The sequence below is a fragment of the Zalophus californianus genome, chromosome 10, assembly GCF_009762305.2.
Source record: "Zalophus californianus isolate mZalCal1 chromosome 10, mZalCal1.pri.v2, whole genome shotgun sequence".
Taxonomy (NCBI): domain Eukaryota; kingdom Metazoa; phylum Chordata; class Mammalia; order Carnivora; family Otariidae; genus Zalophus; species Zalophus californianus.
In genome coordinates this window covers 107,972,540-107,999,291 of record NC_045604.1, presented here as the reverse complement: position 1 = coordinate 107,999,291, position 26,752 = coordinate 107,972,540, and the positions used below count along the sequence as shown (strand labels likewise).

Here is a 26,752-nt window from a genome sequence, read left to right as displayed (position 1 = left end):
CCAGAGTTGGGAGAGGTCTTGTTCAAGGGAGTATGACTCACACATTCTCACCTGAAGGCCCAGACAGAGACAGACAGGACCAGGGACATTTACCAAGACATTGAGCTCTGAGCTGGTCATGAGCTGGACCAGCCTGGGCAGGACCCCCATGTTGACCACTTGGCTGATGCGCTCGTTGGAGCCATCAGTGAGGTAGGACAGGGCCCAGCAGGTGTCCGAGAGAACCTCGCTGTCTTGGTGCTGCAGGAGGTGGGACAGGACAGGCAATATCTGCTTCACAGCTTTCACAGAAGGGTAAGGGTTCTTGTTCCGGCACAAGTTGGACAAGGTCCACGTGATGTTCCGCATAAATGTGATCTGTAACAAGGAGAGTGCTTCCAGCATTGGGTGCAAAGGAGGAAAAGTGCCAATGGCCTGGTCTTTGCCATCCCTGATCAACATTATTAACCAGCATGAAGCAAAGCATTTGAGCTTCATGCAGAATCTGTTCTCGACAGTGACGCATACTAGGGAGACCAAATGTTAGGTGGAGGTTTCCTTGTATTCTTCCAAAATCCGCCCCCCCCCCTTGACTCAGCTGATGACCAATTTCATTTTTCATTGACAAAACAAACATGAAGCAGGAGTTACTTGGTCTGCCCATCAGCCAGTCACCCTACCGACACGTGGTAACCACATTCCTGATCTTTGTGGGAGGGTCAGGCCTCCTACCCCACATCTGGATCCCATTTTTGCCTTTGAAGATTCCCTTCCCAAGATCACCTCTCCCCCCTGATCCCTCCCACACTCTGGGACCCTCCACCTCTCTAGCCATTATCCTGCCTCTATTTTTCCAGAGTCCACCCTCAAGGATGCATCTCTATTCACGGTCTACCTTGCAGCTTCCCATTTGTTCTTCCACTCCTTCTAGTCTGATTTCTGCCCCTACTTCTTTGCGTTGAGTGATGAAATTGGCTTCTTCCAAGCCACCAAATCCAACAGCTGCTTTTTCAGTCCTAAAGTTACTGCCCCTCTTGGCAGTCTTTCGTACCCCCCCCCTGGAAAAGCTCTTCTTGGCACCTATGACACCACACCTGCATTTCTCTTGCCAAATGGGCTGTTTCTTCTCAGTCTTTTGGGCAGACTCTGCCTGACTTCTGACCGTCAGAGCCCTCGAGACTTGGTCCCAGGCTCTACTCTAGGTCAGGGGTTGGCAAACATTTTCTGCAGAAGGCCAGAGAATAAACACGTCCAACTTTATGGGCCATAGGGTCTCTGTTGCAACTAGTCCTCTCTGCCCTTGTAACATTACAAAAGCCACAGACAGCATGGGTATAAAGAAATGGTGACGGCTGTGCTCCAATAAAACTTTATTTACAAAAGCAAGCAGCTGGCCCCTGCTCTAGTTGATCCTGCCTAGCTGGATGACGGATGCACGCACAATCATTTGGACTGCACTATCCATCCACCTGATCTTGCTGCAATGGTGCCTCTTACTCGCTTCAACTTAACACGTATAACTAACGCTCAGCTTCCTTCTTCCCTCTATCTTCCCCATTTCCCTAGGAGGACAGTCATCTAAACAACCTAACCTGAAACCAAGGGCATTCTTACTTCTTCCACTCCCCCGTGTCCAGCGTGGCAGCATCCCAGCTCCCTCCACTCTCACTTTACAAGCAGCCAGAAGGGTCTTCCCAAAAGATCAGATCACTTCACTTCCTGCTTGCCTCTGCCAGCAGGTGGATGTCTAAGTCCTTCATCCTCCTTGTCATCTCGCTCTGCTCTCTCCTTGCAAACTCCTTAATCATGCCAGCCTCTTACTGGTCCCACCATGTCAGGTTTTCTCCCACCTTGAGGGATGGGTATTCCCTGGGCTTTTTGAAGCTACCTTCCCTTCATTTTTGTTTGGGGCAAATCTAGAACGAACATTTTCCCCAACACTTCCCTGTTGTTGCTACATCAATCAACTTTGACTTTAAGCTTTGAACCTAGACCCGGTACCTAGGAACAAAACTCGTCACCCATTAACTGCCTGCGCCCCCATCTACTTTTGCAGGATTGTAAGCTTAGAAAAACTTTAATGGACCTCTTCCAATGCCCCCTGAAGAAAAATTAGCACTAGTGGCCCTTGGGGCCAAATGAGGATCCATCTCTGCCCAATGTGATATTCAGTCCTAGGCCTTGCTTATAATTGCTGTCCGAAGGGCAAGGCAGCAACCGTATGACCTAGCATTGACTTGAAAGTACTCCCCCAATTTCAGAAACTTGTTACCTGGCTAGTTCTTCTACTTTAAAAATACTTACTGGTATGGTTGATGAAACGAGGGCCAGCAGATGTGGAATGGCATTGCTCGAGATAACGAGGTCTCTGAATTCTGGGCCATCACCTACAAATAGATAAGAATGTGACATTCGGGGGACACCTGGGTGGCTCAGTCAGTTAAGTGTCTGCCTTCAGCTCAGGTCATGATCCCAGAGTCCAGGGATGGAGCCCCCGCATCGGGCTCCCAGATCAGCAGGGAGTCTGCTTCTCCCTCTGCCCTTCACCCCACTCATGCTCTCTCGCTCGCTCTCTTTATCTCAAATAAAGTCTTTAAAAATTAAAAAAAAAAAAAAAAGAATGTGAGATTCTAACAGGGAGCAAAGAGAATCCTGGACTAAGTGACTAATTTTTTAAAACCCTGTGCAAGGGGTGAGAAGCCAAAACACATTCCTGGGCTGGACAAGTACATAGGGTAGCCATGAACTAGATCCTGGGTCTCCATCATGTCAGTTGGGTAGATGGGTCAAACGTGAAAAGCAGACACCACATAGCAGCGACCATTATAAGCAGTCTGTGGACACCTAAAGGAGCCAGCCAGTGGGCCCGGGAAGTGCCCTCAACACTCTAAATGCTGGTGGCACTGCACAACACAGTTCTCAGGAAGATGAATTTGGCTATTGCAGGCCAAATGGTCTTTCCAGGAGACTCTGGCATGGGCTGGAAACTTCCCAAAGCAACTCAGAATCTAGCCTGGGAGATGGGTCAATGCTAGCCACCTGCTATCTGCTTCTCAGGCAAGAATACCAGTTTGAGACCTTAGAAGTCTACGTTTATAATTCTTCAACCATGAAGGCAAGGCATAGGTTACTTTACACTACCCAATTTTGCCTGTTCCTTACTGAACCAAGCAAAATGAGAGACAAAGTCTCCGCACTCATTATACATGTTATACATGTTAAATCCTTTCTGCAAGCATTTAACAAGCAGACTTATTTTATATTCTGTGTTTGCTAATCCCAGTATCTGAAGTCCTTGGAGGTCTAATCATACTGTTTGTTTCTGCTGACTCAGTCATGATGGGTTGTTGATTCTCTGAACTTGAAACTGCTAATATTTGGCTGATTTTAATTTGTCAAAATCCTGAGGGGCCCAATTGAGTTCATATCTCCCCAAGAGCATCGTATTTATATTCAGCCAGGAATCCTGGAGCTTCCAACCCTGCAGCATTAACTCCTCATTTTATGCTTTCCTGGACCATGCAGGGAATACAGCATCAAGCCCCAAATTCACAAGGCCATTTTGGGACTGCGTTTACAGGCGAGAACTTTACCCCACACTGAGCACACACTTTTCTGGTATGTTCCCTTGGCAACTTTCACTGGAGGTAGAATTCTGTCAGGCTCCTGGGTGACGCAAGGGTCTGTCCTAAATCCTGCACGAGTCAAAGACTTGTCTTTTGTTCCTGAAGCCATTAAGACCTGAGGCTGTAGGATCCCGGTATTGACAGATGTCACCAGGCAGCCTGCAGCTTCGGTACACACTGCATCATCTGGTCGCCACTTTAATTGTTGGCCTCCGAAATTGACTCTGGATTTTGGAAAAGCCTGGCATACTTTTTCCAACGTTTCTAGATATTTATACTGAGAATACTGAATCTTTATCTACCCAAAGAACTCGCATAGCATGCCAGACACCTGACCCGCTGGTTTCCTCCCCCACCCCACCCCAGGGGAGTCTCACCTGCTATATTACCAAGAGCCCACACTGCCTGTTCACACACAGTCATGTGGGGGGAAGACAGGAGCTCAACCAAGGGTGGGATGGCCCCACCTTCCACAACCGCTTGAGTCTGCTCTGAAGTCCCGGAAGCAATGTTGGTCAGAGCCCAGGCTGCCTCGAACTGCAAGCAGGGCTGAGGTGACAACTTCAGGAACTCCACCAGCCTGGGAATGAGCCCTGCTTCAACAATCAGTTTTAGAGGAGGGTTCCTTTCCTGGGACAGCATTTTCCTTTGCAATGAAAGAGGGGAAAAAATTATAGATATACACATACACACGCACACACACATAAGTCATGTGAGGCTGATATTAAGAACCTTCTTTATAAATGTTCTTGGCATTCCCAGCTATCAGATGAGACTAACATCTGGGCCAGAGCTACTTAAGATCCTAAAATCCAGCCTATAGCACTGTGCAGTGACAAAGCAACATTTTTCCCTTTAGGTATTATCTATGAGTTGAGATTCCTATAGAGGCCAATTTAAATTAAGCAATTCATCTCTGACAACACTTGCATATCTTAAGTTGTCCTCAAGGATGGTGTAGAGGAACAGTTTAGTCTCGCTTTCGAATGGACTTGCCTCTTCTTATATTGTGTGGGCATTTTGCCACTGCCACAAAACCAAATAGGCCACTGGAGCTCATTTCTAGCTAGGAACCTCTAAACTGCAGAAGTCTCTCTGGCAGTACCTGGCTTCCTGGGTGGCCTGGAAACATAGGTCTGGATCTGAGGCATTCACACCATTGATTATTTCTTGCAGGGTGAGGCTGACCTGCAAGGAGAGACACATTTAGGTCAGAGTCTCTGCCCACAGGAACCATGAAGGTCATCTAGTCCAGCCATCTATCTGATTAGAACAGGCTGGCTTGGACAATATGTCCCAATCTGCACACTGGTCTACCTTAGGGGAGAGAAGAATACTTGGTGGTCTTATAGGTCTCATGAATCTGTGAGACACCTCCCCATGCTCTGGGGAAGGGGTAATTCCTATCATCACTTGGATCCCCACCACCTTTTCATCCCCTGCAGTAAGAACATGTTAGTGATGACCAGAAAAAATGGCAGAGTAAGGACCTCCAAAAATGCTCTCCTCCATAAAAACAAGAAAACCAACACAAGTAGATCAACCTTCCAAACTCTAGAAACTGACCAAAGGCTTGTAGCAACTTTTCTTTGAGCCATAAAGAAATTGTTCAGGAAAAACAGCTAATCTCAGGAAGAAGTCTAGGAAACAAAATGCATCAACATATGAACAGGATTATACATCATGTCCAACCGGGATTTAATCCAGGAAGGCAAGGGCAGTTCAACATATGAACATCAGTATAGCAGGTCATATTAATAGGATATAGGGGGAAAAGCACACAATCATCTCAGAAAATGTAGGATAAGCATTTAACAAAATTCAGGCACACTCCCATGATAATAAACATTCAGCAATCTGGAAATAAAAGCCAACTTCCTCAACCTGATAAAGCCATCTAATAAAACCCCACACAGCTAGCACCATACTTAATGGTAAAAGATGGAAAGTTTTCCCCCTAAGGTCAGGAACAAGACAAGGATGTCCACTCTTGTTGCTTTTATTCAACATTGTATTGGAAGTTCTAGACAGACTAATTAGGTAAGAAGAAAAAAAAGTCATCCAGATTGGAAAAAGAAAATTATTGCTATTTGCAAAATTCAAGAACTTATATATGGGAGATCCTAAGGAATCCCCCCCCACACACAAAGAGAGGTTCAGCTAGGCTTCAGGATTAACATATGAAAATCACTTGTATTTCTATATACTAGCAACAAACAATCCAAAGCTGAAATTAAGAAAATAATTTTATTTTCAATGACATCAAAAAGAATAAAATACTTGGGGGGCGCTTAGGTGGCTCAGATGGTCAAGCGTCTGCCTTCGGCTCAGGTCATGAACCCAGCATCCTGGGATCGAGCCCCGCATCGGGCTCCCTGCTTGGCGGGGAGTCTGCTTCTCTCTCTGCCTCTGCCTCGCTCTCTCGCTCTCTCTCTCTGACTCTAATGAATAAATAAATAAAACATTAAAAAAAGAATAAAATACTTGGGAATAAATTTAACAAAAGTACATGACTTATATGCTGAAACTATAAAAAAAAATTAGAGGGGATCTAATAAATTTAAAAAATACCCATGATCATGAATTGGAAGACTTAACATTGTCAAGATGGCAATACTCTTATAAATTGATCTATAGATACAGTGTAATCTCCATTAAAATCTGAGCTGTCTTTATAGAAGAAATTGACGAGTTGGTTCTAAAATTTATATGGAAATGCAAGAGATCCCAAATAGCCAAAATAATCTTGGAAAAAAAAAAAACTAAGTTGGAAGACACTTCCCAATTGCAAAACCTACTACAAAGCTACAGCAATCAAGTCTGTGTTGTGCTGAATACGATACACATATTGATCAATGAAAGAGAATCCAGAGTCCGCAAATAAACTCTCACATTTACGCTCAATTGATGTTAGACAAGGGTTTTAAGGCCATTCGATAGGGGAGAGGATGGCCTTATGATGCTGGGACAACAAGGTATCCACATGCAGGACAATGAAGTTGGACCCCTACTCACACCATTTACAAAAATTAACTCAAAATGGATCAGAGGTCTAGACAAAAGAGCTAAAACCATAAAACTCTTAGAAGGAAACAGACATAAATCTTTGTGACCTTGGAGCAGTCAATGGATTCTTAAATATGATATCTAAATCACAAGCAACCAAAGACAAAAGTAGACAAATTGAGCAGTTTCAAAATTTAAAACTTCTGTGCTCCAAGGATTCTACTAAGAAAGTAAGAAGACAATCCACAGAAGAAGAAGAAATATCTGCAAATCATATCTGGTAAGGGTCTAGTCTCCAGAATAGACAGAATAAAGAACTCTTACAACTCAATGATAGAAGGACAAATTACTCAAGTTTAAAAATGAGCAAAGGGTTTGAATAGACATTTCTCCAAAAAGATCTACAAATAGCCAATATGCGCATCAAAAAATGATCATCATCAGTCGTTAGGAAAACATGTTGAAATTGTAACAATATGGCCCTTTGTACTCACTAGCTACAATCCGAAAACAGACAAGTGTGGCAAGAATGTCAGAATGTACAATGGTACAGCTACTTTGGGAAATAGTTTGGCTACCTATTTCCTTCCTATTTTTACTGTAAAAATCACCACAAATTTAGTGGCTTCAGACAACACATTCTCTCACAGTTCTGCAGGTCAGAAATTCATCATCAGCTTCACTGGACTAAAGGCAGGGCTGGCTCCTCCTGGAGGCTCTGAGGGAGGAATCTGTCTCCTTCCCTTGTTCAGCTTCTAGTGGGGCCCCCTGCCTTCCTTGGCTTATGATCCCCTCCCTCCATCTTCAAAGCACAGCATGCTAATCTCTGCTTCTGTGGTCCTATCACCTTCTGCTCTAACTTGTCCTTCACCCTTATTATAAGGACCGATGTGATTGCACCGGGCCCATCCAGCTAATCCAGAATAATCTCCCCATCTCAAGATCCTTAACTTAATCACACCTACAAAGTCCCCTTTGTCATACAAGGTAACATTTACAGGCTCTGGGGGTTGCGAGATAGAGATATTTGGGGGGGAGGGGCACTATTCAGTTTACCACAAGCAGTTCCTCAAAGAGTTAAATGGACTAATCATAGGACCCAGCAATTCTACTTCTAGGTATGCTCAAGAGAATTGAAAACATGTCCACACAAATACTTGGACACAAAGCAGCATTATTCATAATAGCCAAAAAGTGGAAACACAAGTCCACCAACTAATGAATGGATAAACAAAATGTGGTATATCCATACAATGAAGTATTTTTTTAAGATTTTATTTATTTGAGAGAGAGAGAGAATGAGAGAGAGAGAGAGCACGAGAGGGGGGAGGGTCAGAGGGAGAAGCAGACTCCTCACTGAGCAGGGAGCCCGATGCGGGACTCGATCTTGGGACTCCAGGATCATGACCTGAGCCGAAGGCAGTCGCTTAACCGACTGAGCCACCCGGGTGCCCCCATACAATGAAGTATTAATCAGCTATAAAAGGAATGAAGTACCAACACATGTTATAACCCGGACAAACCTTGAAAACATACTGAGAAAACAAAATAAACCACATAAGGCAACTTAGAGAATGTGTACAGCCATTCTGTTTGAGGACCACCACTGGGTCATCGGGTCCACTGGCCCAGATTGCACTCACCTCTGCCCCATAAGAGTCCTAATCCCCGCAGGGTGCAATGATGCATGTGGATGGCTAAGGAGGGACACAGATGGTGACAGATCATAAAAGGCACGTAGATACAAGTCTATTGGGGTCAAAGAAGAGAAACTCCCTCATCAGGTCATTCCAGAAAGGATTTGCAAAAACAGTGCTGGCCTGCAAATCAGCCCAGAGCTTGCACTGAGGGAAGTTGGGGTGGATGGGGAATGGAAGATAAAGGACAGCATTCAGGTCCCAGGCAAGACTTTGTATGATGAGTGACTGGATGCTTCTAACGGAGAGAGAACATTCGTAACCCCTCATTTCCTGTTTCTGCCAAGCGGTGGCAAGTGAATTTCCATTAGAAGCAGCACCTTGCGTACCCCACGCTGCGCAGGACACAGATCCCAAACTCACAGCCACAAACCGAATGCCCTTTAGCTTTCTGAAACCACCAGCTCAGCTCTAACCATGATCTTTCCACCCCTTTCCTCAAAGACTCTCAATTAGAACTTGCAAGTTCTGAATCTATTAAACATTTTCGAGCCAGAGAAACTTGCTAAGGACGTGTTTCTCACACACCCAACTGTCCTGAACGCCACATTGCCAATGTACCCCTTTGGTTAGTTGTCCAGAAGCTGGGTCAGGGGAGAAATTGGTGATATTTCTTCTCTTTAAGGCCTGCTCATCTTTCTTGGCCTTCCGGAGCTCCAGGCTGACTGCCATCCGCTGTTGCCGCCTCATCTAGTGAGGAAAAGAAAGAATTGGAGCCCTTTAGAGCAGGGAAGTCAGGTTTTCACCACATGTAGCTTTTAGAACTCTCATCAAAGCGTCAGATTTCACTCTTACAGATGCAACAGGCTGGAAGAGTTAAGATCACACAGTAAATAGTCTCAGCATGGTTTACTTCTTCTGCTTTCTCCTACTGTACCACATCCACAAAAAAAGTCACCCTTCTTCCCAAAGTGAAGGAAGCCTATCTACAGTCTTGGCAGGCCAGGAGTCTCTCAGCTGCAGAGCCATCTGAGCAAAGCATCCCATTGCTCCGAGTCTGAGCCCATCTTCCTCAGTGCTGATTGGCCCCTGAACAGCAGGCCTGGGCCTCCCAACTTTGGGGATCCAGGCAGGTCTGGGGACTATGAAGTCCATGAAGACAAGCTTCGCATGCCCCTGACCATTTCCACTGTTAGGGATCAGTCTACAGGCCATTCAAGCCTTGATCCAGTCCCAGGAGTCTTACTTGGATGCCAGACTGAGGGAGATTAAAATTAAAAACACAACAAAATATACCCTTTTTTTTTTCTGGGATCAGAAGAAACTCATAGACTTTAGTAGCATCGAGAATCCTGGGGGAAATGATCTATTCTTTAGATTAGATCTCTATTTTGCTATATTTGCTTTGTCATCCCCATATCCTGATCTTCCACTCTATTTTTTTTTTTTTTTACACAAGGAGCGCTCATGTGCGTGAGCGTGCATGCACGTGAGCAGGGGAAGGGCAGAAGGGTAGGGAGAGAATTTTAAGCAGGCCCCACCCCCAGTGTGGAGCCACCAGGGCTCAATCTCACCATCCTGAGGTCACGTCCTGAGCCGAAATCAAGAGTTGGATGTTAAACCAACTGCACCACCTAGCCACCCCTGCTCCACCCCATTTTTGATGCGTTTCAACCATGAGATTTTCACTACACTGCTCCTCCATAGAGTGAAGTGGTGGCTGGGTACTCACAGACGCATCTTTGCCTCGGTACTTAAATTTTCTCAGCCTCTCTTCAGGAGCATCTAAAGTTGGCATATTGACTGGAAGCAGTAAACCACCTGCCGGTAAGACAGTTGTCAAGACAGTGTCAGTGCCCAGTGTGTGGGTTCTTACGTCACCGCCATCCTTGCTCTAAGCCCTGGAAGGGCTCATAGTGGATGGGAGAGCAGCTTCCATAGGCATTACCACACTGGCTCAACAGGCAGCGAGCACCATGGGAGCCAGAGGCCAGCCCTGGGCTGCAGGAGGGAGGGATACCTCTTGGAGTCAGTTTGGCTTGAACTGGGCCTTTGATGGCTAGGGTAGGTTGGAAGGAAAGCCCAGAACCCTCTCACGTGGCTGTGTCCTAGGAGTTCTGTACAGTGCGTATGCGCAGGATGGTGGTGCCCAACCAGGACAGGAAGATGGCCTCTTCTCCCACACCCAGTCCACCAGCCCTCGGGTCACAGTGGTCTCAAGCCTGATACATTCCTTCTAATTCTTTGATTGATTGCCTCAACCCCGGACCAGGCCACCCTCATCTTCCAGCTACTCTACGGCAACTGCCTTCCACCTGTTCTCCCGGCTTCTACCATTGCTGTATTCCAATCTGTTCTCCACACAGAGGCCACGTGATCTCTTAAAGATAATTTTCTCTGCTTCAAAACTCTCTAGTGGCTGCCTGCTGAGTTCAGAAGAAAACTCAGACTCTCCACGATGCCCACCCTGTGTGAGCTGGCCCCAGCCTGCTTCACCAACAGCAACACTTTGAATTTCCATTTAAGAATCGAAGTATCAGCCCAGTCGGTTTTTATATTCCCCAGAGCTTTTACCACCACCTAAAATCTTCTTGTTCGTGCATCTTCCTTCCCCTCGCCCCAATGACAATGGGGTCATGTGTGTCTTAGGTACAATTCCTCAGCCCTTTCACAATGCATGACATAGAGTAAGTAGGTACTCAAGTGTTTGTTGGATGAGGGTGGTAGGTAATAGGTCACAAAGGGAGCTGGTCCCTAATTAGAGGAGGTTATTCAAATCAGGCCACATTTTAACTTTCTACAAGGCAGCGGGGAATGACATTTCTTACAAGGGTGCAATGAGTATCCATCTGTTTCCAAGTACACGGGAGGAGCCAAACTACATTGCAGAGAAAAGAAAACTGGATAAAGATGACCAGAGTCTATTGACTCTAGTCTTGAATGTAGAACAGCTGGGATTAATTTCGGGAGGAAAGACTAATTTAGACACATCAATTTGGATGGGACAGTGTAGACAAGGAGGAGAATTCCAGAAGCAGAGAGCCAAGACTGAGGTCTTAAGAAGAGAGATGAACTCTGTGAGATGACCGAACAAGAACTCAGTCTTGGTGATGTTCCCTACTAGGGCCCAAAAGAACGAAGAACCAGCAAGGGACCAGGAAAAAGAAGGGAATTTGAGTCAGAACAAAAGAAGGATAGTGTCCAAGGCACTGGTGGTAGCAGCAGCTACCGGGCTGGGCACAAGTCCCTAAACAAAGTGCCACCAGCCACCCACAGCTGGACAGAGCCAATGGGCTGAGCCTCAGAGCAGAGGCACAAGCAGCTCAGGACAGAGAGTAACCATGTCCTATACTTTCATCTACCTTTAGGTAACATCAAAATCTGCTCTATAAGGAAGAAGAGTTGCTTTTGGGGACCAAAAGGTAAATCAGAACACCCCTTTACAGTTGTTTTTTTTTTAAATTTTAAGCAGGCTCCACACCGCACCCAACATCAGGCTTGAACTCACAACCCTGAGATCAAGGGTCACATGCTCTACTGAGTAAGCCAGCCAGCTGTCCCCAGGACATCCTTTAAAACACCGGCTCAAGAGTTTTCTAGTTGCTCTAATAACCAGGGTCAAGAGAGTTATCAGCTAGAAATGGAGATTTAGTTTGGAGCGAGGAGCTATACCCTACATCTCCAAGAGATCAGGCTCATGGCATTTTCTAAATCTGGAGTAGAGTAGTATTCAGGGCCCGGTTCAGGGAGCAATGCGCAAAACACATTTATCACATGCCAGGAATGTTGCACACTTGGGATTAAATGAAGCAACGTTAATAGTAAGGTAGAGATGGGGCACCTGGGTGGTTGAGTCGGTTAAGCATCTGACTCTGGATTTCAGCTCAGGTCATGATATCAAACCCCACTTTGGGCTTCGTGCTCAGTGGGGAGTCTGCTTAGGATTCTCTCCCTCCCCCCAACTTGCACACACTCTCTCAGGTGTGCGCTCTCCAAAATAAATAGAATCTTTTTTTTTTTTTTTTAGAAAAATAATAAGGTAGAGATAGCCCCATTTTACAGATGGGGAAACCATCTCAGAGGTCACTTCCCTCGGAAGCCCAGAGTGCCCACAGCTGTCAGGCATCAGCACCAGGACTTCAGCCTAGATCGGACTCCTGCGTCCGTGCTTTGGATCACTAAGCTCTGCAGCCAACAGTCTGTAAGTAGTTCTGATGAGGAAAACAAGTCACCCCCATGGGTGGCACTTAACACATGGAGATGCTGGAAATAGGAAAGCACAGGTCTCTGGCAAGGGAGGCCACTTCTGAAATACTCCGCTAACGCATTGCCACTTCACTGCTGTCTCACTCACGGTTCGCAGCCTGACCGGCTCGGTCCACGAGACCCTCTGAATGTGCCTCAGAATGAGGCCAGTTTGGTACAAGGGGATGAAATGCTTTGGTTTCTGGCGAGACCCAAGACCGTGCCTGGTTCCAGGACTATTCCATGAGAACCACTCATCTTTCGGCCACAGCCCAGAACGAATGGCCATTAAGGAACCTTGGAAGGAGGTCCAGAGGTTCAGATGAGTGCTACCTTCCTTCAAGTATCAAGGGGAAGGCCGGTATGGCACAAGCAGAAAAAGCTCAACTTCAGAGGGAACAGTGTCCTCCTCTCCTCAGCCACCTCCCCTGTGGGGCATCTTGAAGGAACAGTTTGAAAGTCACAGATGTAGCCAAACCACTCATCTGGGGACAGTCTGCAGAACGAATTCTTCTGGCTTTCACAGGTTTCTCTAGTCACAGCTCAGAGCGTGCTTCCTTCCCTCACATCGCGGTTTGTGGCACCCAGGAGAACCACTACCCCGCCACCCTTCACCAGTGGCATCGAGAGCCAAGCTGGAGGCTTTGAGTTAGGTACAATATCAGAGTCGGAACTTTTCGTCATCAGTTCCCAGAGTCTGAGATCCGAAGAAAGCCAAACTGGTTATTTGGGCAAAGAGCATCAACTTAGGGGCTTTACTTACACACACGCCCGGCTCAGGCAGCTCTGCAGCTCCCCGCACACTAGGAGACTCTACCCTGGGAGAGTCAGGCGGCAGAGGCCCCACCAAGGGACCCTGGCCATGCTCATGGTCTTCCAGGCTCCCAAGCGGCTCTTGACCTTTCATTCTTTTTGACTGAAGAGAAACTAGGGACTCCTAAGTCTCGTTCATGGCACTGAGTCACTTTCTCTGGTTGGAGCATTACAGGCCATTTTTAAAATACTTTTTCTAGATCTAGCCAAGCTTTGAGTGTTAGCATCTTTCAAGAACTGAGAACTATTTTAAATTAAGATCGAGATCATCCAAGAGTTGGCTTCTAGAAAGGAGCACTTCTCTGATTTTACATTAACACTCATGGTATAGACAATTTAATGCCTCAGAAATGTATTGAGCATTAACTCCCATAACCTACCCTCCTCCAACTTAGCCTTTAAAAACTCACACCCGCCCTGGGGGGCTAATTCTGGAAGAGGAGTTTCATAGACACGGTTTGGCCACATATTTCTCCACTTGCCTGTACTGTGGATTTTTTTTTTTTAAGATTTATTTAAGTAATCTCTACGCCCAATATGGGGCTCAAACTCACAATCACGAAATCAAGAGTCACATGTTCTACCCACTGAGCTAGCCAGGCACCCCAATTGGGGACATCTTTTGATGTCAGAATGCTCAGATCTGGGGCACCTGGGTGGCTCAGTCATTAAGCGTCTGCCTTTTGGCTCAGGTCATGATCCCAGGGTCCTGGGATCGAGCCCCGCATCGGGCTCCCTGCTCCGCGGGAGGCCTGCTTCTCCCTCTCCCACTCCCCCTGCTTGTGTTCCCTCTCTCGCTGTGTCTCTGTCAAATAAATAAAATCTTAAAAAAAAAAATGCTCAGATCTACATCACTAACAGCCACTTCTTCAAACCAAGAGGGATTTAAGCTAAAACTACACCCGGGGTTGGAGTGAGGGTCATTCCCTGGGAAGACCCACTGACCTCAGCCCCAGGGACGGGTCAGCAAGCGGGCATGAGTACAGGGATGAAGCCACAGTCATGGGAGTGTGCAGGGCTGGGGGGGCCATAAGGGCAGGGACCCCACTGGCATTCACGGGGCTTTACCAACATGAGCAAGACGCGTCCAGACTCGAAGTTTGATGGAGGGAGACACACAGTCAGGCGTCCCTCCAAGGCTCACGCTGGCCCAGAGGGGAGGCAGAGGTCACAGCAAGAAAGGACGCAGGACCCCAGGCCCTCTTCCTGGGGATCCTACCTCAAGGCTTGGGGATGCTCTGGGAGGGGGTAGAATCAGCCGGGGACGATTCCCACGGGCAAACACGTCCCTGGGGACACTTCAGGGAGAGGAAAGACAGGTAAAGCCACAGACACACAGATCTGCAGGCTCCTGTGTGGTCAGGCACCCCGTACCCTGCCAGCCCCCATCTGGGCTCTGCCGAGTAAACAGACGCGCAGCAATTGCCACATCCTCATTACCCACCCAGAAACCAAGCCAAGCGCCACTTCGCACAATTTCGTTAAACCGAGACGGAGTTCAACAAGGAGAGACCCAGCTTAGGCCTCCCGGAAGCCGTCCCTCTGAGCAGGCCACTGGCTTTTGCCCGGGGGGAGGGGGGCAGGGTTGCCAAGACTACAGCAGCCTCACCCAATCCCCCTCCCCCCTCTGGCAGGAGCTAGGTGTCTCGTCAATACCCAGACAGAGGGATCTGGGAGGACACCGCCACGTCGGGAGCTCCCAGCACCCACCCTCTCACCGCTCACCTGGAAGAGAGCCACAGCCTCCAGCTCCCTGGCCGGCCTTAAATGCCCTCAGAAGGCAGCAGGTGTTTTGGGCATTTGACCCTCCCCCCCAGGGTTGGTCTCTGACCGAAGTCAATGGATCTTAGCGCTGGGTGCACATTGGAGGCACCTGGGGAGCTCTGAGCAGCGGGCCGCCTGGGCCCCAGCCCTGAGGTTGATTGAGTTGGTCTAGGGGGGAGGCCCTGATCTCCAGGTGCTTCTCATGTCCAGATGAGGCAGAGACAGCCTCAGAGCTGCCATGAACCTTCAGCCTCTGCAGTTGCAGCCTCCCTCTGGGAAGGCGTTTGCATGCTGGGAGTTTAAGGTTTCTGGGATCTGGCTAGATTGGCCTCCTAAAATTGGAGTATTAGGGTTGATGCTGCCGCGAACAGTTAGCAAGTGTTTATTCCCAAGGCAGGCAGGGAGATTGGGTGCTGGTGAGAATGGGTTGGCTTCGTATCAAACTGGAAATCGGAACAAAATTTCACATGTTATTCAACTGGGGTGCCTGGGTGGCTCAGGCGGCCGAGCATCCAACTCTTGATCTCAGGGCTGTGAGTTCAAGTCCTACATTGGGTATGGCGCCTAGTTTAAAAAAAATAAATAAAAATGTTAAAGGGCATATGCTTCCAGAAATTTTGGGATGCGTGCCTGGCTCAGTCAGTGGAGCGTGTGACTCTTGATCTCAGGCTTGCAGGTTTGAGCTCCACATTAGGTGTGGAGATTATTTTAAAATAAAATCTTTGAAAAAAATCCAAACAAATATTTACCGAGTCCTCACTGTGTGCCAGGCCCTGACATGCAACAGTGAATATGATGAGTGGGAGCAGGATCAAAATTGACACAACACAAGGCAAGGGAGGTCAGGGAGGGCTTCCGGGAGGAGGTGATGCCAGAACCAAGTCCTCAGGAAAAGCAGAAATTAGCAGGTGAAAAACTGTGAGAAAAAATGCTCCAGGCTGAAAGAACAGCACAGGGAAAGGCACTGAAGCAAGAAAAATGGCCATGGTTCTCCTGGGAACAGAGGTCATTCAGGATTGCCAGAGGGTTGGGCACCTGGGTGGCTCAGTTGGTTAAGCGTCTGCCTTCGGCTCAGGTTATGATCTCTGGGTCCTGGGATCGAGTCCCGCATCGGGCTCCTTGCTCAGCGGGGAACCACCTTCTCCCTGTCATGCTCCCCCTGCTTGTGCTCTATCAAATAAATAAATAAAATCCTAAAAAAAGGGGCGCCTGGGTGGCTCAGTCGTTAAGCGTCTGCCTTCAGCTCAGGTCATGATCCCAGGGTCCTGGGATCCAGCCCCGCATCGGGCTCCCTGCTCCGCGGGAAGCCTGCTTCTCCCTCTCCCACTCCCCTTGCTTGTGTTCCTGCTCTCCCTATCTCTCTCTCTGTCAAATAAATAAATAAAATCTTTAAAAAAAAAAAAGATTGTCAGAGGGATGACAGTGTCAGGTGAAGAGCAAAGGTGACCTGATATACAGGGGAGGGGGCAGTGGGAGCTGTCCACCCTGGTCCAGGCACTGAGGGGTTGCACTGTCTGCAGGGGATTTGAAACCAATGATAAAACCCAACTACAAGTCTGGTGCTTTTTATCGTCATGAGCCTGGAATTCTGCACAGTGTCAGTGAGTTGCACCCCACCTGTCACTCACTCTGAAAGTGTTTGGAGTTGGTCCAGAGAACAGGAGAGACCCCACCCCAAGGCCTCTATTTGCATTGTATTTGCTTTTTTATTATGGAAAGTTCCAAATCTGTAAAAGTTGAGAGAACAATGCAAACAAATCCTCAAGTACCCGTCACCCAGGTTCCATAATTACCAACACCATCTTAATTCTTCTTCCACCACCTTTTAATCTTTGAATTTATTGATATTTGTTGGGTGTGTGTGTTAAGATTTTATTTATTTATTTGAGAGAGAGTGTGTGCACGAGCAGGGGGGAATGGCAGAGGCAGGGGGAGGGGCAGAGGGGGAGGGAGAAGCAGGCTCCCCGCTGAGCAGGGAGCGCGATGTGGGGCTCCATCCCAGGACCCTGGGATCATGACCTGAGCGAAGTCACCCACTTAACCAACTGAGCCACCCAGGCATCCCTATTTGTTGTGGGTTTTAAAGGAAATAGAAGTCATATTACTTCACCCATAAATATTCAGAATGCATCTCTCACACATAAAGACGAAAACCTAAAACCAAAATACCATGATTCCTCCTCGCGAAATCCACCACCCCTCTTACTGTGTCACTTTAGATTGTCTAGGCTAGCCTTGGGGAGGTGAGAGGCAGATTCTTTCCAGGGCAGGGCCAGAGGGAGGAGGGGCATACGGGGGGGTGGGGGTGGTCGGTGGTGGTGGCCGTGGGAGAGGAGAGAGGAGGGTCGGACCCCAAGACAGCCTGGTTCCTGGAGGGGAGGGATGGGGAGAAGCCGGGCTCTGAGTGAGTAAAGCATGGAGCTTCAGGGTTGGACCCTCGCACCCAGATGCCTGGAGGACACCAAGGTGGGAATGCAGCAAAGGCCAGTCGGTTCAGCGTTGGGCAGGGCTCAGCGGCCCCCTGGGTGTGGTTGGTGGGTGAACAATGACAGAGACACATGAGCTGGTGTGTAGTTTCAAACCAAGGTGGCTGCTGTGGTGTTAGAAGAGAGGGCATTCAGGATGACATACGGGAGGCCTGAACGTGTGGGATCCAAGGCTATATCAGAGGGACTGGCCAGGCCCCCTGCTCTGCACAAGGCACTTGAGACCACCCACCGGTCCCCCTGCCCCTGAGTCCCCCTCCCCTCATCATCGCTAGCCCTGCTTTGGCTGTGTCCCTTCCCCTTCAGGCTTTTCCGCACACACACAGCTAGAGGGATCCCTTGAAGATGGAGCTCTGGTTATACCACTTTGCCCCCCAAACACTTCAGCGCTCCCCAACATACCCACAATCGCATATGAGGCCCTCTGTGCACTGCCTTGCCCCCCCATCTTATTCCTTTGGCCTCACCCCCACAACAGTCCCACTCCAGCCTCCCCAGCCTCCTCTCTAGCCCCTCAAATTCATCAGGCCCGTGCTGGCCTCAGGGCCTTTGCACCCGCTGTTCCCTATGCCTCCCTCACTCCCTTCAGGTCTTGGTTTTTGGAGACCATTCCTGATCACCCTGTCTCAAATCCAACCTCGAATTCCTGTCCGACTCCCTAGCAGCACTGGTTAATATTTGGGTTTTTTTTTAAGATTTTATTTATTTATTTGAGAGAGAGAGAATGAGACATAGAGAGCACGAGAGGGAAGAGGGTCAGAGGGAGAAGCAGACTCCCCGCCGAGCAGGGAGCCCGATGCGGGACTCGATCCCGGGACTCCGGGATCCTGACCTGAGCCGAAGGCAGTCGCTTAACCAACTGAGCCACCCAGGCGCCCAGCACTTGTTAATATTTGAAATGCAGAACAATTACCTGCTTGCTTGTTTTCCATCTCCTGCTTTGCCACCGCCCCACGGAACTTGGTAAGCTCCGAGGGTGGGGGAGCCATCTGCTTTACTCGCTGCTTTATCCCCAATGCCAGAAAGAGTCATTGCTCATTATATTTTTTGAATGCATAAGTGGGCACACCAGCCCCAAAGCCAGGCTCTCCCCTCTACCCTCACTGTGTTATAGATGTCCCTCCCCCATCACCCAGAACGTGCCCAGGGTGTACACAGGGCATGCTCAGTAACCTTCCCAAGCCAAGCATTGAGCTGAGCCAGTGTTCTTTGAATAAACCTAATCAGTGCGCACAGCAGGGCCCACAGGTGCTACATAAAGGACTCAGAGCAGTGGGAGGAAAAGTGCTTTGGATGGAACCTGAGTCCTTAGTTGGAAATCACTTCATCCGCCCCTATGCCTAAGCCCCAATCATGAGTATCAGCCACACCATCTGACCCGCAAGGAGCCCCCACATCTGCCTCCCACTCCCCGCCTCCTTCCTCCATCAGCCCCACCCTCTGCTGAGCCCTGCTCCTTGGCCCTCCCAACCTCTGTTCTGCTGACCGTGGCAGGCCATTTGCCCACTGGTCTGGCGACACTGTCCTAGAACACCCGTCCAACAAGCTCTTGCATTAAATTTTCAAGAATGAATTACCAGGATGCGTTTATTTCCCTGGTTTGTTTAACCTGCCTTGACTCCTCTGATGTAGTAGGAATCACCAATCCTGTTTCACAGAGCGGGAAACTGAGGCTGCTGACATTGACATGACTTGCCCGAGCTTACATGACGGGGGAAGGCCAGGTCTGTGTGCCCCAACTTTGCCTCGGTGCTCAGACCTGGGCTGGGATGGTGCCTGACCCCCTTCCTTCCTCCCTCCCTCCCTCCCTTCCTTCCTTCCTTCCTTCCTTCCTTCCTCCCTTCCGTCTTTTATGGTGGTAACATACACACAACATAAAACTGACCATTTTAACCACTCTTGAGTATACAGTTCAGTGCATGAAGTACATTCACCCTGCTGGGCAGCTCTCACCACCATCTATCTCCAGAACCTTTTCCACTTCCCAAACCGAAAGTCTGTCCCCATCAGACACTAATTCCACAAGCCCCTCCCCCAGCCCTGGACACCCAACCTTCCTACTTTGGGTCTCTGCGAGTTCGACTCCTCTAAGGACCTCATGTAAGTGGAATCATACAATGCCTGTCATTTTGTGACTGGCTTAATTCCACTGAGCATAAAGTCCTCAAGGCCCATCTATGTTGCAGCAGGTGTCAGGATGTCCTTCCTTCTGACTTCTTTCTTTGAAACAGGAACACATTTTTTTTTATGTTGTTGTAGTTAATATTGTTGTTTATAGTGACATACCAAGTGCACGGTGCAGGGCGGACGTCCTCCCAAGCAGGGAGGAATATTTATCATTGACTTCGCTTCTAATGGCCAGAGCAGGGTGGTAATAAAAGCAGGCTGATTTCTAGCCAGTTTTCATTCTTGTTTCAAATCCTCTACAGTCAACACACCCCCTTGTCCCCATATTCCTGGCCAACTGCTCTCATATAACCCTCCCAACTCGGTCCATCACCGATTATTTATAGTTGTCTGTTCATCATATTATGATATAAAAGGAGTTTAAGAAAAAGAACCCCAGAATTAGAAAGCTGATGTAACAATTCCCTGGGGGGGGGGGGGGGTTAGGAAAAGTTCCGTGATTGAGGTCAGTCTCTGGGAATCCACTGGCTCCTGACAAATGTAGCCATCAACATGCTTGGCCTCTGCATGTGAGAGCTTGTGTGGGAGTGTGTGTGCGTGCGCACACAAATGTGTCAGAGAGTCCCTGGGGTCTAGGAAGACTTTAACTTCCCCGGATGATGACCCTTAAGGAGCTAATTTTGGATTCTTGGTCGATGCTATTTGGCCCAGAAGTAGGAGATGAGAAAAGGGGATGTTAAGGAAAGGAAAAGGCAGGGTGGGAAGACAGCAAAAGACAACCAAAGACCGATTATTCATCAGGTCGGAGGGCTCTCTGGTAAAATCAGAACCTGGATTCCTCAGTACTGTAGTTATTTCCTAAAAGCGTGTTCTATTTAATGGCCTGACCCAGCCCCACTGCTCCCAAGTCTCCTCATCTGCCTGATTACCCTAAGCATTTTCTTTTCCAGGAGTGTGGGGGCAGTCTGCAGACATTTCTCCTCTCTGGGGCCTCTGAATAGCAGAGGCACAGATCACACCCAAAGCCCAGGGTCCTCTGTGGCTTTCATCTGATGCTATGTGACCCAGGAGCTAGGCCGTGGACAAGGCTCTGTAGGGACCAGGGACTGGGCACCCACTCTGCTGGTTCTGCGAGGTGCAGGAGTGAATCAGACAGGGTCCCTACCACCAAGGAACTTAGAACTCACCTGTCAGCACTTGAGCACCTGGGCTCTAATAATCACACAAGGTCTTTCTCTCTGCCATTCGCACCTCACCTTGTAACAACTTGGTGAGATGGATATTATTATAATCCCAGACAAGGAAGTGAGTTAGGTATTCAAAGACAGCACTGTGTGTCTAGCACAATGCTCTCACTCCCTGTAATGGCTCCATGGAGAACATGTTCTCCTCAGAGAGTGCAGGAAAATAAGGCAAAGGTTCACTCCAACCCAGTCCCTGACTCCAGAGGGAGGACCTGCTGAATGGACAGATGGATGCATGACTGGATAGATAGATGGAGGGGTGATGGATGGATGATGGATGATGGGTGGATGGATGATGGATTATGGAGGAATGATGGATGGATGATGCATGATGGATGAGTGGATGATGGATGATAGATGGATAAATGGATGATGGACAGATGGATGGATGAATGAGTGGATGATGGGTGGATGATGGATGCGTGATGTTTGGATGAATGAGTGGATGATGGATGGATGGATGAATGGATAATGAAGGATGGATGTTGGATGGATGGATGATGGGTGGATGAATGAGTAGATAATGGATGGATGATGGCTAGATGAATGAGTGGATGATGGATGACAGATGGATGATGGATGGATGAGAGATTACTCAGCTGAGTTGGGGTTTGAGTCGACCTGGGTTTTTCAGACACTGGGCTTTATTCAACCTTGGGAGACTCACAGGAAATAAAGAGACTCTCTCCTTTGGGAAAATAAGAATAAATACTTCTTGGCAAAAAGGCATGATGCCAGGAGGATGAAAAGTTGGAAAGATTTTTAGATATTTTTGAAATAATAAAATAAAAATGGTACTTCAGGGCCAAATAAAATCAAATTGAGATATAAGTCTAAGTGCAGTATGAAAAAGAAAGAAACGCAGCTGGAGACATTTATCTCCAGCAGCCTTGACCACCATATTTGTGGGATCCCATAAAATTCACCATGAATGAGGAAATCTCCAGCTGGCTTGGAATCAGAGACTTTTCAAGCTGAGCTGACTTCGGAGAACTCCTTGTCCAGGTCCTAGGTTCTTTCTGTCCCAGCTGCAGAGCACTGTGTTCAGAAGAGCCTGTTTTAAGCCCTCTTTTTCAGTTCAGAGCCTGCGAGGAAGATTCCAGCAGTGGCCTGCCGGGGCTCACCCTTCCCTGAGATGACCCTACAGGATTCCAAGGGTCTCTGGGGCAAGAGGCTATTTCGGGGCCTCAGGCTCTGTGTCCATGTTTGGTCTTCAAGGAGCACACTGTGAACTTTCCTCCACCTGCCAAGGCTTCTTCCCGCAACCCTCCTGGGAAGACACTGATCCCCTTTCCTCCAAGATGGCAAACAACAGCTGAGAATGTAGCTTCTGGACCTTATCAGGAAGGACCCTGCAACCACCACCCTGGGGCACAGAAACGAAGGGAGCCTCTTGAGACACATTGATTGACATTTGTTTCCTTTTTTTCCCCCCTAAAAAAATAATTCCAGATCCTAAAAACAGGCCTCATTGAAAAAACTTCAGGCAACACTGATAACGTTTAAAGAAGGTTTAACTTGGGATGCCTGGGTGGCTCAGTTGGTTAAGCATCTGCCTTCGGCTCAGGTCATGATCCCAGGGTCCTGGGATTGAGCCCCACATCGGGCTTCCTGCTCAGCAGGGAGTCTGTTTCTCCCTCTCCCTCTGCCCACCCCCCACTTGTGTGTTCTCTCTCTCTCTCTCTCTCTCTCTCTCTCGTTTTCAAATAAATAAAATCTTTAAAGAAGGTTTAACAAAAAATCACCTGAAATTCTACCACCCAGAGCTAATGGGTGTGATCATCTGGCTGAGCATCCTTTCAGACAAGCTCTTGGCACATCTGTTCATACAGGTGCCATTTTGCAAAAATGGCTTCAAGCTATTCCATAAACTTTCTTAAAAAAAAAACAACAACCCAACATTATGCAGTGGACTTTGCTGAATGCCAGTGACTATGAATTTACGTTGTTGGTTTAAAAAATATTCATTGTACTTTATTTAACTTTATATTTATATTATTTATATTATACTATTTGTTATTATTTATATTCATTTTATTAACTAATCCCCTACAGATGGATATTTAAGTTGTTTCCAATATTTTGTGGAAAGCCAGCTCAGAGCTGCCTGAGAAAGCGGGGAGGAAAGTAGGAAGGATGACCCTTGGGCTTCTAAAGAGGTCATCCAAGGGGCTGAGGCAGAAGCCTGGGGCTGGGCGATGCCTGGTCAGGGGCAGCTCTGGGCCCAAGGCTGGAAGTAGGTGCCGAAAGCCTCAGGCTTGTCTCAGTGGCTTTTCCAGATCAGAGGGTTCTGGAGCCTGAACTACCCTAGGGCTGTGGGTCTGGGCGGACTCTGCCCCACCGGCCTAACAATCACCCACACACTCAAACTGCGTGGAACGTGAGGCTGGGACAGAGAGGTGGCAATGAGATGCGCCCTTAGGAGGCAGGGATCAGGCTGCTAAGGACATAACCCTGCAGACACCTGCAGAAACCGGCTGAGGAACACGGAGGCATATTAAATACATTCCAATTCTGTTCCCTCTTCTCCCACCTCCAGCCCCAAACCAATGTATCAGAACTCCCAGCTCCAACCCTTGACCTTGCACAGAGGAGCCCAACGTGCTCTATGGAAGCACCCTAGGAGATAAGCATCTGTAGATGGAGGTGGAATTTCTTGGGGCCTCCATTCTGTGTCATTTGGGGAGACCCTTAACAGGTAGGCAGCATATTCCTGCTTAAAAGCATTTGCAAGACAAGCCACAGGCTAAGACAAAATATTTACAAAATACATATCCAACAGTGGTTTTGTATCTAGGACATATGAACAGTTCTTAAAATTCAATATAAAAGGGCGCCTGAGTGGCTCAGTTGGTTAAGTGTTGGCCTTCGGCTCAGGTCATGATCCTGGGGTCCTGGGATCTAGTCCTGCATCAGGCTCCCTGCTCAGCGGGGAGCCTGCTTCTCCCTCTGCCCCTTCCCCCGCCTGTTTTCTCTCTCTCTCTCAAAAATAAATAAATAAATCTGCCATTCATACCTCATAGAAGTAAAATACCCCTAAAAACAGATTGTGCTTGCATGGTAGAGAAAAACTGAACTTTTTAATATTTATTCCCTTTCTATATTTTGTACTATATATACATCTAATAAAAATAGGGGCTTTTATAAAATGAAGCTTCAGAAGAAAAAATTTTTAAAAGTCACATTTAAAAATATATATATTTGGTATAATAAAGTCATTTCCAAATTTAAAAAATAAATAAATAAATAAGTAAATAAAATCTTTTAAAAAATTCAATCTAAAACACACAACTACTTGATGACAAAACACAGGCAAAAGATCTGAATGGACACCTCATCAGGGAAGACACGTAGTTGGCAAATAAGCAAGTGAAAAGATGCTCGACATCATGAGTTGGTAGTGGTTAGTGAAAAGTTTAAGAAAGCATTTTCAAGTCCATAATCCCACTTGATCTATCAATTCTGGGAGGTCAGTAGTCATTTATTATTATATTATTAATTATTATTATTTCCATTTCACAGGGAAGAAATGGAGGCTCATGGAGGTTAAGTCACTTGCCCAAGGGCAGAACTGAGACTCAAAGCCAGGGCACTCTTTCCACTTGGGAGGTTTCTGTGTTCTAAGAATGTTCTAGAAGCACTTAGTATCTGATTGGACAAGGCCACACTTCTCATTTCAAGCAAGGAGAGAAGGCCACGCCCCACCCACATTACACGCCCCCCCCCTCCCCCCAGCCACCATCACGGATGGACAGGCCTATCTCGTAAGCAGTAGGACCTTGAGTAGGGCCTGTCCTTCTGGGTGCCAGGAAAAGCACTGAGCGAGTGGCTGTTGAATGTCCAATAGCAGGGGCTCTCACAGGCTGGAAACCACCCCCTGTGGACCTTCCACAGCTGGCCCTTTGCTTCATAGAGAGGAGAGCTATTCCAGGAGGCACTAGTTCCCAGCCCAAAGGCTGGCACACACAGCCCAAAAGCTGTAACTTTGGCTTCCTGGCCCTGGACCTGGACAGGAGTCTGATTTTCTTCAGTATCCCTTGACTGAGAACTCTGTTGTAGCTGAGGTTCTGGGCCCTGGTCCTGGCAGTGGGGGGCCCTCCTGGGGTACTGAGTGTGGGGGTCTCAGGCTGGCACAGGATTGACCAGGTGCCACTCCTCCACTTTTATCTGCTGCATCTCCTCTGCCCTCCCCAGTTTTCCCCCCAGAGGCCAAGGGGCCACCGTGCAAAGGCCTCCAAGGCAGAGAAGTGTCTAATTAATTGTATATCATTGCTAGGGTCTAGCAAAGAACTTAGCGCAGAGCTCACAGAACTGGGAGAAGGAAGGAAGGCACATTTCCTAAGCCAGCCATTTGGGGGCAGGGCCCAGCCCCGCATGTATCTAAGTCCAAGGGTTTCTGGCTGTAGATGCCAAGAATAATCCCCATCTCGACTACCACCCGAACAAGAGTATCATGCTTAGAGTATTGTTCCCACCATACAGTTCCAGCTTTCATTCATGCAACACATATTTATTGATCATCTAATAGATGCCAGGCACTTTGTATACATGAACTCCCTTCATTCTTAGAACAAACCTATTTGGAAAGTACCTCTACCATCCCCATTTTACAGACAAGAAAATTGAGGCATGGCGAGGTCACAGAGCTAGTAAAGAGCAAACTCAGAAAATTTCGTTTCAGAGTCCAGTTTTTGATCAACACACCCTATTGCCTCTCAGGCCAAGCCCTGTCCTCGCCATGCTTACATTCGACGAGGGAAAGAGCCCAGAAACCATCTAACAGATCCAAAATGCACTGTTGAGAGTGATAAGCACTAGAAAGAAAAATAGAGCCACATCTCAGATGCTGACTCCCTGTGTGTCTTTGGGCAAATTACTTCACTTCTCTGAGCCTCTTTTCTCATCCGCTAAAAGCAGGTCATTACTCATCTGCCCCACCCACCTGCCCAGGTCGTTGGAAAGATCCAAATGAGCTAATGGACACAGGAGCGCTTTGTTTTTATTGTTGTATCGCTACCAAGCCATGACTCCAGGGAATTTTCTTCCCCTGGAGGATCTAAGTCATCCTGCTTTCTATAGAGAGGCATAACTAAACTTCCCCCAGATACGAGCCAGATAATTCCAAGCCCAGTGCTATGCTTACCACATTTTTAAAAGCAGAGAGCATTGCGTGTACCCACCTACTCTTGGGAGGTAGTACTCACCTGACAGTTTGAGGGCCTTCTCCCGACCAAGCACTCTTGCTGAAATGGAACTTTCTGGAACACTGGCCACTAAAAACCCCCTGGTGAGAAGCTTAGGAGAGACAGAAGGGCAGGTTCTAGATATCTTATGTTTGCTCCACATCCATATTTTATGTTTCCTCCACTTGTCCTGTGTCCCAGGAGGCTGGCCTCCACCGGCTGCCTCCCCAGGTCCCTGCTCTCCAGCTTCTGGTTGGGTGCGGCCAGAGGAGATGAGGGGAAGAGATGGGTGAGCGGGTGGGGAGATGTGAGCAAGCCCCTGGCCCTGCTGGGTCTGGTTGGGCAGTAGCTGGACCGTCCCCCTGAGGACTACACTTTTCCCACTTTTCCTACACTTTTCCGGGGTGTGGTGGCCTTCCCATTGCCTCTCCACCCCCTGCCGTTTCCCCTAAACCCTGTCCCACCTTATTCAGTAGTCTCTCCCTTAAACTCCAGGCTGTGACCCCATTGGAGTGTGCTCTCTCCTGCTGGGTCCCAGACTGAAAACCTCCTGCCAGGGAACATTCCTTCTCCCGAATCACTGTGAGTGGGGCCCCATTTCTTCTCGCTGACCCCTGCTCCCATCAACCAGAAGATGAAGAT

General features: G+C 48.0%; 1 protein-coding gene across 1 annotated transcript in view; it reads right to left on the bottom strand.

Moving 5' to 3' along the window:
• The window catches only part of KPNA7 (karyopherin subunit alpha 7), a 28,400-nt gene extending 8,401 nt beyond the window's left edge, over positions 1–19,999 (bottom strand). The window contains exons 1-7 of the mRNA XM_027613421.2: positions 19,843–19,999; positions 9,981–10,069; positions 8,870–8,998; positions 4,711–4,793; positions 3,983–4,251; positions 2,284–2,366; positions 94–357 (exon numbers count right to left, since the gene is read on the bottom strand). Of these exons, the coding sequence (XP_027469222.2) occupies positions 94–357; positions 2,284–2,366; positions 3,983–4,251; positions 4,711–4,793; positions 8,870–8,998; positions 9,981–10,046 (894 nt within the window). The 5' untranslated portion in view covers positions 10,047–10,069; positions 19,843–19,999. The remainder of the gene's footprint in view (positions 1–93; positions 358–2,283; positions 2,367–3,982; positions 4,252–4,710; positions 4,794–8,869; positions 8,999–9,980; positions 10,070–19,842) is intronic.
• Positions 20,000–26,752: the final 6,753 nt, after the last annotated feature.